The following is a 14368-nucleotide window of genomic DNA, read 5'->3' on the forward strand; positions in this document are numbered from 1 at the left end:
GGTAAACTCAGGAGCCTCAAGTTACAAGTTGTTTATTGAGCCGACGTTGGGAGAGTCTAGCCCAGAAAAGATTGAATTAGCACTCTAACTCCAAGAATTCATCAGGTATTTATACAGTTAGTCATGTAGACAACGCATCACGCAAATTCTGAAATGTTCGGTTTTGAACAAACACTGTTATTTTTCACATTTGAGAAGTGGCAAGGCACCTGTATCAACCTCGGTTTCACCATTCCCTATCTTCCCAGGTGCCATCTTATCTCCTTTCCAAAGCCTGTGCTTCATTTCCATCCTTGACTAAACCCCACTGGGGCAGCACAGTGGCTTAGTTGTTACCACTGCTGCCTCAGTGCCAGGGACCTGGGTTCAATTCCACCCTTGGATGCCTGTGTGGAGTTTGCACATTCTCTCCGTGTCTGCATGAGTTTCATCCAGGTGCTCTGGTTTCCTCCCACAGCCCAAAAATGTGCAGGTTAGGGAGATTGGCTATGCTAAATTGTCCACAGTCCAGGATGTGTGTGTTAGGTGGATTAGCTGTGGGGAATTCAGGATTACAGGGATAGGGTTAGCCGGGGGTGTGGGTCTGGGTGGGATGCTCTTCGGAGTGTTGGTGTGGACGCGATAGGCCGAATGGCCTGTTTCAACATGGTAGTGATCCAATAATTCTATTGCTTTGTCTTTCTTAGGGTTTTCCTCACAAATAGTTTCCTCACCATTACGTTTCCAAATGAGGCCTCAGGGTTAAGGCTGGTTCAATCACGTTGCATTTCCACAGAAATGTCTGTCTGCTGCATCAGTATCGGGGTGTGTTTAAGCAGTTTAACTAACTAACTTTGTTTTTCATTTAGCCTGACTACTTTCTTGACTTTGAATACATGAAAGTCAATATTCATGATTTAGTCAACTGCATAAGCAATAATCATAAAAATCTCTGCTTCATTCATGTGCTATTTACAGATTAACTCGTCAATCCCAAATTTCTCCTTAAGTATTAACCATTCACCTCTCTGGTCTGGAACTTTCAAACAAATCTTCACACTTAGGTAACTTTTAGATTTTTTTCAAGATGTAAAATCTTCCTTCAGGAGAAATGGTCTTAGACATCCTAGCGTGAGCCAAGACTTCTGCAGAACTAAAAGCCAAAGGTTTCTTTAAGCTATTGGTATTTAGTGGAAGCCAAACAAAACAATTTCAGAATTCTTCTACCAGAAGCCTAATATATAATTACTGATTTTTTGTTTGTAAAAACTCATTCACCGAAACCAAGTCCATTACAGGAAACCTTTGTCACAGTGCTTTTAAAAAAAAAAAAGAACTATCATGGCTACAGAAATACTTGCAAGTTGATCATAATACCCCTTCATAGACACAGACCAAACCCACATGCCACTAATTTTAAAAATCCAAACACTAAAATAATATCAAAATATAGATAAATTTCACAACTTGCATCACAATGTCTATTTTGTGCATGAGTACGAAAGGGTTATCCACTCTCCAGGATTGTCCTGGAGTCTCCAATTAAATATTAAACTCCTGAGGGTGACCCAGAATGAAACTTGTTGGAATATTGAAACGAATTAATGTATCGTTCTTGCTTTTGAACACTCGTTGGGATAGCAGATGTTGTAACGGATGTTTGACTGGTTGGGTATTTCGGACCAGTAAGGCCTTGTGGTGAAACCTTGACGAATGACTTCAATCAGAACTCCAAGTGGCACTAATGATTATTTCATTCTCCTACAATAGGTAAATCAGTTGGTGTGTTAAGTAGTAATAGATCAAAGAAGACACAGAATTTTGTTTAAAATGTACAAATTGTGCCTAATGTTATATCCCTCCTTACAGTCGTGAACAAGGGTTGACTATGAGAGCAGTGCTCAATTGATTAAGCTCGTATCCATCTGGAGTTGGAATCATTTAGATGACAGTAGCAGGTTTTAATGGAAAATTGCTTCCGAGTGAAGGTTTATGTAGGTTTAGGTGTTCCTATACATCTGCCCATGTTCTTGATGGTAAAGCTTGCTGGTTTGGAAGATGCTGTCAGAGGAGCATTGGTGAATTACTGTTGTGCATCTTGTAGATCATTAAATGCTGCTGCTGTTACATTGGATGTTCAATATGTCAAATCCTGTGGACCTAAGGGAGAAATACAGTTGAATAAATGTCAGTGTTTAACTGTAATGAGTTCAAAAGAAGGGGGAATACATTAATTATGGAGTCAATGTAGCATCAATTGTCAGCATACTGGTTTTAAAACTTGAGTCATTGTTTCACTATAAACGGAATAAGATTTTAAAGTCTTCAGCAAAAAAGGATAAGGATTTGAGTTGTGCTTAGTTTCACTGCTGCTAACTTTAAACAGCTAATGACAAACAGTGGGCAGCAGGACTCTGCCAGTGTAACTTATTTTTTTTAAACAAGAACAAAGCCCAAAGAAGGCAGATTTTACATTTCTATTAAATTTAAGTCATCACTCTGCGAGTGAAGATATTGAAGAAGGAGGAAGCAGATGTAACTCCACCAATTTGAACAGCAAGGCAGAAGATTGGACCAGATGTAAAGAATTGGAAGGAATGACTGAAATATTTAGAAAGAAAAATGTGAATTGGAGAAAGCCCTGCAATTGTGCTTAAAAAGGAAAAGCGTAAGTGAAGTGAGCATTGAAAGGGGATTTCAAGGAAAATCAGGAAATGGCAGATAATTTTGAGCAGGTTTTGTTTGTATTCATTTAACTGTATTAATCTTAGCTACCTGGTTAACCTCATAGCAAGCAGGTAAACTGCATGGGACATTGCAGTTGGGGATACAACAGTGATCACTGATTCCATAACTTTTTCAAGATGGAAAAAGTGCTTAGACTGCACCAACTCCTTTCAGGCTGCATAAAGAAGGGTTTTGTCTGTGCACATATGTGGCTTCAAACACACTTAAATGCATCACATTGCAAACCTGACTGATCATTTTGAATTGGTTTGCAGTATAAGTCTTTACACTGGCTTTTTTAACGTGCTGGAATGTATATGGTAGAGTACCATTGACCAATATTGGAATTAACCCATCACAGAGAGGACTTGTTTGATTTCAATGGTGTATTTTGAGCGCATGAGTTTAAGTGTACAGAATTTCATTGCAGCTGTAGATTCACATCGGTCAAAATTATTTCACAGGCTCAGAAGCTCACATCGGTGTGAAGGAATTCATTTTTATAAATGTAAACCCTTCAGTGTTTGGATGATTGGTTGGTGTAATACTTTGCAGTTGGTGGATAGCATATTACTGCAACTCCTGGCCAACAGATTGAACTAAATTATGGATTACTAGTAGGTGAATAATTGCACGACTGTAAAATCTAGTCGTGAAATGGACCTCTGTCAGTATTGCGAAGTTGTCGAGCAGCCAACTTTTCACCGCACCAATTTTTGTTTTCCATTTGACTAGGGAAATATGGCAAAGCTTTTGATTCCAAGCCAAGTAAAAGTGGCAATAGAATTAGGGAATGGTGCCCACATAGGTTTGATTTTGAACATAGATGTATTTTCAGGGAGAGGTGAAACATTGTGGATTTGATTCCCTTCATTCAATCTGGAATTTGTACTTTTTGAGCATGTATCCAAAGTTTGCATAAATGTTTGTTCCCTCTTGCATGGTATAAGAACCAGAGAATTAATTAACTGAGCATGGATAAGGCATCCAAGTCCTTTCTTTTTTGATGTATGAACCATGCCTTGTGCACCAAATGAAAATCTAGATCCGAGCACTTCTAACTTTTTGACCTTGGGCTGCTTTTCTACTTTTTTATTTTTAAAGGAACGTAAAAAGTTAGTTTGACATTCTGCCAAACCGTGGTCGATTGCCAGCAAGTATTGAAAATGCCAGTAACCCTGCTGGTAATGTGCTGATCCTGACTACATAATCCCAATACAAAGTTCAGGTTTTAACAGTGTTGTTCTTTCAGACTTGAGCTCTCCTTTACTGAAGTACATTCATTATTGCAGCAGCAGAGTTGGCCTTGCTTTTAAATGATAGCCTCTTTCCCATATAGCTACGTAGGTCTGTTTACAGCACATCATGGCAACTTAAGGATTCTTCTGCCCTCCACTTGCTGTTCCATTATCTTAGTTTGGTTGCTGCCCTGCTTGTCTCAGAACTGTCACTGTCGCTGCCTTTGTTCTGCAGCAGTACAGGCTCCAAATGGATTAAAGGAAGCTGTGGGAGTTTAGAGAGCAGTCTTGCTGGTTAATGTTTTTGCACAGCAACAGCAAAAATCAATTGACACTGAGCAAGAGCATTAACACGAGTCAGCTTTTGCTGATTTTTACAAAAATTGCACCTTGGAATAAACATGCACCCTTAAAACAATACACACAATTTAATCTTGCTGCATAATTAGTGCCTTCAAAAGAAGCTAACTCTCTTTAAAGTCTGCACTTGCTGTGCCTAGATATTTAATTTAGTGCAACAACATTGGTCGTATCTCTGTAAAAATGAGTTGATCTCCACTTGTCTAATGCATGGTACTTTTAAGCATCATTGGTGCACAGAAACCGAAGATTTGGCTTAGTCTTAACTTTTCGGGGCCACATGGTGGCTCAGTGGTCAGCCGATTCCATCCTCTGACTGTCTGTCTGTGTGGAGTCTGCACGTTCTCCCAGTGTCTGTGTGCGTTTCCTCCGGGTAAGCCAGTTTCCTCCAAGGTCCAAAGATGTGCAATTCAATTAGCATGGATTGGCCATGCTAATTCACTAAATTGCTCATAGCATCCAGGGATGTGCAGACTGTGGGTTAGCCATGGAAGATGCAAGGTTACAGAGATGGGGAGTGGGTCTAGATCGGATGCTGTTTGGAGGGTTGGTATGGACTTGATGGGCCAAATGGCTTGCTTCCAGTCTAGGGATTCTACGATTCCATGTACTTGAGCTTTGCAAATGTACTTACATAGCAATTTATTTTGATTCAGGTACCAGTGTTACTCTTTAAATACTGACTTGTGTGACGAACATGGCAGCTATTTCAATACAAAACTTCTCAAATGTACAGTAGTATGTCAACGTGCTTTAATTTGGTGGGGAGAAGAGATGGGGTAGTAATTACACTGAGCATCTTTTAGTCCTGGTACCAAAGGACCATTACTGAAAATGATTCTTAAATTAAGCATTGAAGTAGAGTTCAATTTGCTTGTTTTAAGAGTCAAAACCTTTTGTTGATCCAGCACTCCCTCTTTAAAGTATAACATTGGAATATCCTCTTCAGTGTTGAACTCCAATCCTTATTTTCTTTCTCCCCTCATTATAGTCTAAAGTTTGAATGGTAGCTGTACTTTGAGCAATGTTTTTCCTTCTGTGACTGAAAACGTGGGATCTCTTGACTCTTTGTGAATACAAAGCTGTAATATGCACCCATCATTACAGTATGAAATATGGAGGGAGTGGGAGAACTTATTGCTTTTGTCTTTTATTTATTCATTCATTTGTGGGATGTTTAGTGTCTTGGAGAGAAACCTGAAAGCAGCATTCCTTCTTATTTTCTTTCGGGCTGTACAGGCTGCAGAGTGTGGCAACAGAATGTCTGTCTGGAATTGGAAATCAATGGCGTGATTGGCATGGCTGACTTTGAGCACGGCTGTCCAGCTTACAGGGAGTGTTGCTTGCAGGGGCAGGTGTTGCCGTGCATCTGCTATTCTTGTCATTCTAGGTGGTAGGGTCATAGAGTCCGAGTCCCACAGCACGGAGATAGGCCCTTCGGCCCAAACCGGTCCATGCCGACCGGTGGGGTGACACGGAAGGAGTGAGTGATTATGGATATGGTGGTAATCAAGTAACAGCTCTGTGGATCATGTGCAAAAATGCACTGCAGAAATAGACCAACACTCCTGAGCACCTGCCAAACCCATAACCACTAACAACTTGAATGGTATTAAGTGGTACGTGGTAATCAGCAGATTTCCTTGCGCATGTTTGCCGTGATGCGATGAAGCAGATTCAATACAGAGGACTCCCTGGGCAGCTCCCTTTGGCAAGTGGTACAGTGTCCATCTGCTGGACTTGACAGGACATATCCGTTTAGTGGGTTTTTTCTTTATTCATTCACGGGATGAGGGTGTTTCTGGCTAGGCAGCATTTATCACCTATCCCTAATTGCCCAGAGAGCAGTTAAGAGTCAACCACATTGCTGTGGGTCTGGAGTCGCACGTAGTCCAGACCAGGTAAGGATAGCAGCTTCCTTCCCTAAAGGACATTAGTGAACCAAACGGGTTTTTCCGACAATCGACGATGGATTCACGGTCATCATAAGATTCTTAATTCCAGATATTAATTGAAATCAAATTCCACTATCTGCTGTGGCGGGATTCGAACATTTATCTGGGTCTCTGGGTTAACAGCCCAACGATAATATCGCTAGGCCATCGCCTCCCCCTGGGATATTATCTGCAAGGTATAATTCCATGGGTATGACAGTGTCAGGCTAATGGCTGAGACAGCTCTTCAAATTTTAGTACTATTTCTCAACTGTGAGTAAGGAGAACATTGCAAGTTCAACAGGTCTGATTTTGCTATTGTTAGTTCCAATGCATAGGTCAATACCAGCTCATCTGTCTGTTGTTTTTTCGTATCTTGTAGTCTTTTTGGCCTTCTGAATTGTTAGATGCAACTGAATGGCCATTTTAGAGGGTGATACCAGTCAACCACATTGAGAGGCTGGTGTTGCATGTAGGCCAGACCAAGTAAAGGTGGCAGATTTCATTCCATAAAGAACATTGAACCAGATGGGTCTTTATGTTCAACAATGGTTTCACCATCCTTAGGCTTCATTTCAGAGCTTTGCATATTCCACCACTTGTTGTGAGGGGATCTCAACCTAGATCTGCAGAACCCATAATCTCTGGATCACCAGTCCATTGACAATATCACCGTACTATCACCTCCCAATTTGTCCATTGTCTCATGTACTACATCGTTGCCCTCTTTCTCCTCGAGATAAACCGATGCAGTAACTCATAGTCTTTGAGTAGATACTCTCTTTTTGAACAGGGGAAGAATGTTCATATTAGAGAACATTGCACAAATTGGGATATGAATATTGCATAAACAATGCTTGTGCAAATAAATAATTAGAATAGAGAATTATGCAAATTTAGAGATGGGATTTTTTGTTTCCCCTGTCCCAGTTCTTACTGTGCAGTAACTGAGTGTGTGAAAGGTGGTACTAACTTATTAAACAGTGTGTAGAGTCATACCTACTGCTGAATGCTCTCTCGCTCACCTGTGGAAGCTTGGCATTCCTAAATACTTATTACTGATTTTGTAACATTTAAATAGCCTGAAATATCAAATTTAAAGACTAATATGTACGTCTCTATTATTTTTGCTCCTTCAAATTTATAGAAAGTGGAGGTACAGGTTAAAAAGCCTCCTGGTTGGTTGTCTGTTAGAATGCCTCAATGAGATTGGCACCTTTTTTAGCTTGAATGCCTGGAGACCCCCTTTGACTTAACCACCAGATTGAGATAAACATTGAAATGTGAAATCACATCAGTGGTTGCTTTTGAGAACTGGCTGTCTTTTTGCTGACTGCAAAACCCAGCCCCGTATATATTCCCCAACATGAGTCAGCAAATTGTTCTTTTCAGTGTTCCCTCCTCCGTGACAATGAAGTTTCTTTTCTTTTGCTTGATATAGATTGTAACTTTGCTTTTGTTGGCATTTTTACAGTATATCCCTGTGTTTGTAATGTGGCTTTTAACACACCAGTATTAATCTGGTCTAACAGGACTGTCAGGAATATTCAGCTGCTGGATTAGAGCATGGAAAGTTTAAAAATAAGAGTGTTGACGTTCTAACTGCATCACTGAGCCAGGCACTGAATCCTGATCAAATTTATGCAAATTGGTTTTTTTTTTTTTTTTTTTTTGTTTTTCTCCTCTCTCTAACTGGTCTGATGCTGACTTTATCCAGTAAGCGTTCAGCTTGCAAATAACACTGTCTAGTGCCCTTTCGAATGTGCATGTTGCAAACAAATGTACCGTATAAGTGTGGGTAGTTTTCAAGTGAATGACGATGCTGGTTTTTAATACACGGATAATTTTGAACTGGGCTCAGGAGAGGATTAGTGTTACTGTAAGCCGGCTGTTTAATGATTTAGTGCAGCCTTGTTCTTTGTCATCTGATAGCAAATCAGTTACATTGGAAGTTGATCTCTCGGGTCTGTATGCGTTGCATCCCTGAGCCCTGCAGATGCTGTGGACATTGCACAAGGAGCCTTGTGATGCAGCAAGATGTCGGGAAAATCTTCTGGTAATGGAATGTGAAGAAAAACAAAGGTTTTAATTTGGATTCTGTTAAACCTTCAAAGCATGATTCTGCTACTGTTGAACTATAGAAATACAACATGGCAAAATATTTGATCATGGATAATAAAAGTTGAAGGATGTGCGGTGGAACTCGGCAAGCCCAGACAAAATTGTGGATGTCTGCTTGTGATAAGGGAGCAGTACATGTTTGATAAAATGCAAGGCCAAGCTGAACAACCCTCCTGTAAAGTGATGAGCAACAGCCTGGATTTGGCTAATATCCTGAACAAAGCATTGGAAACAACAGAAAAAACTGTAAGTTCCTGCTTAGTTGAGCAGAACGATGAAGCCCCTTCAAGAACCACTGATTTTCAGGGGGAGAACAGACGAGCAGCTAAAGTAACTGCATTGCAACACTTGATCTCCACAGAGTGGTTAAAAGCATGGAACCAGGAATTGAACAACAACGAAGGTGGTGGTGTTTATGAGGGACTAAATGGGGTGGTGGTTGGCAGCTGTGGAAATGTAAATGCTTTAATTAGGAGAGAAAACAGTGTGAAGGGGGAGCGAATGGGCCAGCCACCACCCAGTCTGAACTGCAGAAGCCGTGCTGGTAGTACATTTGGCTCTACATCAATCAATTATTGTGATCAGATTGCATCTGAAACCGGACTGGAAAATGCTGATGTGGTAGCCAGAAGGAATGAGTTTCTTGATGACTGTAATAATAACTGGTCCTGTGGGACCTTTAGTTTTGCTGCCTCCGAAGGAAAAGTTCCAGAGGTTTTTACAAACTTGCTGGTAGTGAGGAAGGACACTAAAGCAGGTGACCGAGAGACTCTTTGCAAAATGAAACCAGCAGATCCTGACCTAGCTTTACTGAGGTTGAAGAGGACTGTGCGACGAAAACGTGATGAAGCCTTAATAACCCACCGTGATCCGCAGACCAAAGCGAGACCAGAGCCGGATGGCCGTTTTGGACAGGTAAAACTGCATAGTGGTATAACACATTTAATACTGTGCAGGAAGTAGTCCAAAAGTCAGCTACCACTTCCACCTTTTGTACTGCGTGTAATGCAAAGCACGGTCCATGTGGATTGTGGGGAAGTCTTTTTTTTTTGTTTCTTGTTTTTTTTGATAAAATCTTTTCTCGGACTCTGGCTCTCTGATGTACAGTTTTGAAGTCCGTTTGAAAGACTATAGCTGTTCTGCTTCGATAGGCTTCAATGAAAGTTAATGCTGGAATTTGTTTTATTTTTCTTGTTTAAAGCAAGACAAGCTTTACACGTGGGCAGCTGTCAGCCAACCAACCCAGTCACGAGATCACGTGGAAGGTCGCATCCCTGGGAGAATTCAGGCTGTATGGCCACCTGCCAAGCCCTGGATAGAAGGAAACCTGCATTCTGTAGAATCAGGTGAGCAAATGTGTGTCAAGAGGCAAACCTTTTGAAAGGCTTGTTTCAATGCAGCTGAAGTCTAGTTGTTGTATCTCCAGTCTGTGTTTGCATTTCGATTTATTCATTTACGGGATGAGGGAGTCACCGGCTTGGCCACCATCTGTTGTCCACCCCTAATTGGCCAGAGGGCAGTTAAGAGTCAACCACGTTGCTGTGGGACTGGAATCACATGTAGGCCAGACCAGGTAAGGATGGCAGCTTCCTTCAGTTAAAGGACATGTTCCTACAATCGGTCCTGATTTAGACACTCAATTCCAGCTGTTTTGTTGAATTCAAATTCCATCATTCGTTGCGGTGGGATTCGAACCTCTGGTCCCAGAACATTGCCTGGGCCTCTGGATTAACGGTCCAGAGATAATACCAGTAGGCCATTGCTTTGCCCAATTTTATTAGCCTTCTTGGCCTGTTCAGTGCTGATTTGAGGGGCAGGCTAGTGGAGACTTGTCCCAGCACAGAGTCAGTTGAGACCAGGCTCGGTCTCTGCTGCATCTGGTGGCCAATTCAGACCCTAATACCCTGTTTATGTTAAAAGTCCAGTTGTGTTCTGGAGGCAACTTGATGCAAAAAAGCAGCTACCAATGTAAGTGTCAAATTATTTGGATACAGCACCTTCAGTTGGTGCAATGGTTTACTGGGCAACAATGCATCAGTGTCTCAGTTCACTGGCCTGGTTGAAGAACAGTAAGAAAAGCTCTCTCTCTCTCTCTCTCTCTCTCTCTCAAGTGTGTTCTATCTTATGGGAACCAGAAGACACAGCATTTACTATTTGCAGTAATCTGAGTAATATATACAACTTTGGCTGTATCAGCAGGGTCCCACCTGCAAGCTGCTCTTGAGGGGGAAGAAAATACACCTTCTACTTCAAAGGAGAAGTGAGCTTCAGTGAAATTATCCCATTTATTTTTCATCTCCCTGCCCAAAGAAAGGGGATAAGCCAACAAGTTAAAATGGAAATACGAAATACTGGAAATATTTAGTGTCGGGCAGTGTCGCGTGGGGTGAAAAACTGAAGTTAATGTTTCAGGTCTGTTCCCTTTCATCAGAACTCCGTGCAAGGTCAAACAAACCTGGAAAATTGCCTCTGTTTTTATCTCCACTGCTGCCTAACCTGCTGAATATTTCCAGCACTTTGCTTTTTATTATGGATTTACAGCATGCACAGAACTTTTATTTAAGTGGAAGTTTTAATGACTTTTGGTCAAAATCAAGCTATACTTTAAAATATTTAAGAAGGGCCTATCAAAAGAGCCTCATGGATCTTAAGACACTTAAAGGCATTTCTGTGTCAATTGCTTTTCTTTAGCCAGCTTTTCTATTCCTCCATGGATATCGCTGGCAGCATTTGTATTAATTACACTTGAACAGAGGGACGTTACAAGTCAGAATGTGCAGCCATTGCTGTGGGTCTGGAGTCACACTGGTCAGGATGGTAGTCCCTAAAGGGCAGTCAGGAGCCAGATGAGCAGAATGGGTGCCGTGGTCACTATTAATGATCCCACTATTACTATTCCTTGATATTCCAGATTTATGAATGAAGTTCACATTCCACCTGGCTGATTTGAATCCATGTCCCCAGTGTGTTGGTATGGGCCTCTGGATTGGTAGTCCAGTGACTTCGCCACCACAATATCCCTCATTCATGTCGCTGTGGTGTCTGTTGCAGTTGCAAACTCCAGAAGTGCAACACATGACCTCTGTGTAAAAGAAACTTCTGCCAAGTTTTTACATTTTAATCTTGTAATTCTGCACGCTGGTTCTACACCCCTCAATCACAAGAAAATCCAATTCTACCTACAAATTGCTTTTATGTTTCTAAATTGCTCATTCAAATCAGTGGCAGTGGTCTTGTCTATTGTGACACGAATGCCCTTTGTTCACTTACGCTGCTTGGATCTGTTGTACTATTTTCAATATTGGGTTATTTGAGAACAAGGGCATTTAAGACAAAACTAATGTAGCTTTTTTCTTTGTCACTTTATGCAATCATGCCGTTTAAGAGGAAAGAAAAGGTAGGTATTCAAGGAAGAATCACTAGTTATTTTTCAATTCACCGTCTTACAGCTTCATTTCCTGATCCGGGTGTGGGAGGACATGTTTGAGGGGAAGAATTATTCTTGTTTGACTTTTTATTGATTGTGAGTGTGAAAGCTGTAATGATGCTGATGGTGAATGAGTCAGCTTATGAGTAAGCAGTGACCCAGTGGGAGCCTTCTTTGCAAAAGGCAAATGATGGCAGAGCGGTGTTGAGCCTGTCACTTGTCCAGATGCATGATGTGCTACATGTATCGTGGAGACTGTATGGGCAAGCTTGGGTATGGAAAAGAAATTCCTATGGGATCATTAGAACTTTAATAGTCCAGAAGGAACCCGTTTTAGAACCACCTTCAGCTCTCGGTAGCTTTCTCTACTTCAAATATTACAAGTTGCTGTGGATACTGTTTTCACTATTATAACTGGAAACATAGAATCCTGGTGTCCCATCAATTTTCTTTAACATTAAAGTTGTCATGTCATTTTACATTAACCGATCTATGGAAATGGAACTTTTCATTTCTCAGCTCCAAAGTTTTCTGCATATTTTTGAATTTATTTCTGTTCTTTACCAATGTATTGTTCGATGTTTAGCTGTGTGGCCAATTCTCTATTTTTCTTGGTGGGCAGCCCTGTCAAGTTTTAATATATTCCTACATATATGTGCCTGTGCTTATCAAGAGACCATGCTGGCTGGTACCTGCCAAGCTTCACCTTGGCTGAACGCGCGTGCAGTTTTAATGAACTTTTTTGTTGGAATTTAGAATTCCTACAGTGTTAATTAGGCTGTTCAGCCTAACCAGTCCATACCGACTCTTCCTGGAGCATTCCATCCAGATTACCCCCCACCCCCGCCATCCCTGTAACCCTGCATTTCCCATGGCTTACCTACTCACTATGGGCAATTTAGCATGGCTAATCCACCCAACCTGCACATCTTTGGACTGTGGGAGGGGACCGAAGCACCTGTAGGAAACCTACACAGACATGGGGAGAGCACACAAACTCCGTGTAGACGGTTGCCCAAGGCTCGAATTGAACCTGGGTTCCTGGTGCTATGAGGCAACAGTGCTAACCACTGAGCCACTGTGCCACCCTTTTAGTGAGCACGTTAGTATACTAACCTTTTATCAGGTGAAAATATTCTTTTGGCTTTTCCATCCACACCCTTTTTATAACCTTCATTCATGATGTTCCGTCATAATCACCTTCTGAATTCTGTCTGCATGTTTCTCAATGTTGACAGTTTAAAATAAGACACCAAAGAGTTGAGTATCTGAATCTCTAGTCACTCTGCATTTCTTCCCATCTAAATATGCATTCTCTCCATACTCTCTACGCCACATTCATACCTTTGTTAATGCTCAGAGGACCCAATGTAGTAATGTGTCCCTCTCATTGCTTGCATTAAACCATGTTCTGTATTTCATCTGCACATTTTGCATTATTTCCTACATGGTTAGACAGTACATGAACTGTGTATAAAAACATTAGGCCATAACACCCCTTGAGCCTATTCTGCAGGTCACCAAGATTACAGCTGAATGTATATATCAGCTCTATTTCCTCATCCTTACTCTAATCACCAAACATTTCAAGTTCCTCAGTACCCAAAAATCTATCCATCTGTCCTATGTATACCCATTGACTCTGCGTGATCCTGTAGGGCATAAAATCCCAATGATTCCCTAACCCTTTATCTAAAAACTCAGTTTTTGATTTGCTACATGAGAAGATGCATTCTCTTGGATTCAATCCTGTTCAGACCCATCAGATTATTTTGCTTCAGTAAGCTTGTTTCTTATTATTGCAAACTCCAATGAAGGTAAATCCAACCTGCTTGAACCTTCTTCCATAGGGACTACCATCTTCATCCCAATAATAAGTCCAGTGAACCTTATCTGAACTACTTTCAATGCAACCATATCCATCCCTAAATAGAGTAAAACACTAGATATGGTTGGAGCATTTTCTTGTAAAAGAAAATACTTAGTAGAGACTTAATTTTTTTTAAACAATGCTCAGTGATGTCAGAAATGCCACAAGCTTTACATTTGAAATTGGAAATGTCACATTGGATCATTTCTACCATCTCTTGTTATTTGTATGAAAGCTATTGTATTTCTGGTGTGAGTCAGCAGTTTACTTCCTCCAGTCTATAATGGTCAAGATGCAATCTGTCTGCAGTGGATATCTGAGCAAGACCAAATGCCTCCCTTCTCCCTCCTGAACAAGTTTCTAATTTCACGTAGCTTGCCATTTCAGCTATCCTTCTTCATCTCATTTCAACCCTTGCCCAGCTCCAACCAATGATTTTAATAAATCCTGACCTTGAAATTTGTGCATTTTCAGACTTTTTCCTGCCAATTGTCCCTACTTGAGATTTATTCCCAGTTGCACATTCCATTGCACTCCTTCCTGTTTTTCATTACGTTTGCTTGGCTCTTTTGTCTTTCTAATGCCCTTTCCAAGACTGAATGAACAGTCTTTTGTATATTCTATAATGCATTTTAACCTCTGTGATTTGAAGCAAGAGATGTTCCAGGTGTGTGTGTGTGTGAGATAAAATCACTGACTAATGTTACAATCC

The 14368-nt window shown here is 41.0% G+C and overlaps 1 protein-coding gene across 1 annotated transcript in view; it reads left to right on the forward strand.

Moving 5' to 3' along the window:
* Positions 1-8397: 8397 nt before the first annotated feature.
* Positions 8398-14368, forward strand: part of LOC125484077 — a 36943-nt gene continuing 30972 nt past the window's right edge. Inside the window, exons 1-2 of the mRNA XM_048601348.1 lie at positions 8398-9274; positions 9561-9705. Coding sequence (XP_048457305.1) covers positions 8495-9274; positions 9561-9705 — 925 coding nt within the window. The 5' untranslated portion in view covers positions 8398-8494. The remainder of the gene's footprint in view (positions 9275-9560; positions 9706-14368) is intronic.

This window comes from Rhincodon typus, chromosome 9 (genome assembly GCF_021869965.1).
Source record: "Rhincodon typus isolate 14 chromosome 9, sRhiTyp1.1, whole genome shotgun sequence".
In the NCBI taxonomy this organism is placed as follows: domain Eukaryota; kingdom Metazoa; phylum Chordata; class Chondrichthyes; order Orectolobiformes; family Rhincodontidae; genus Rhincodon; species Rhincodon typus.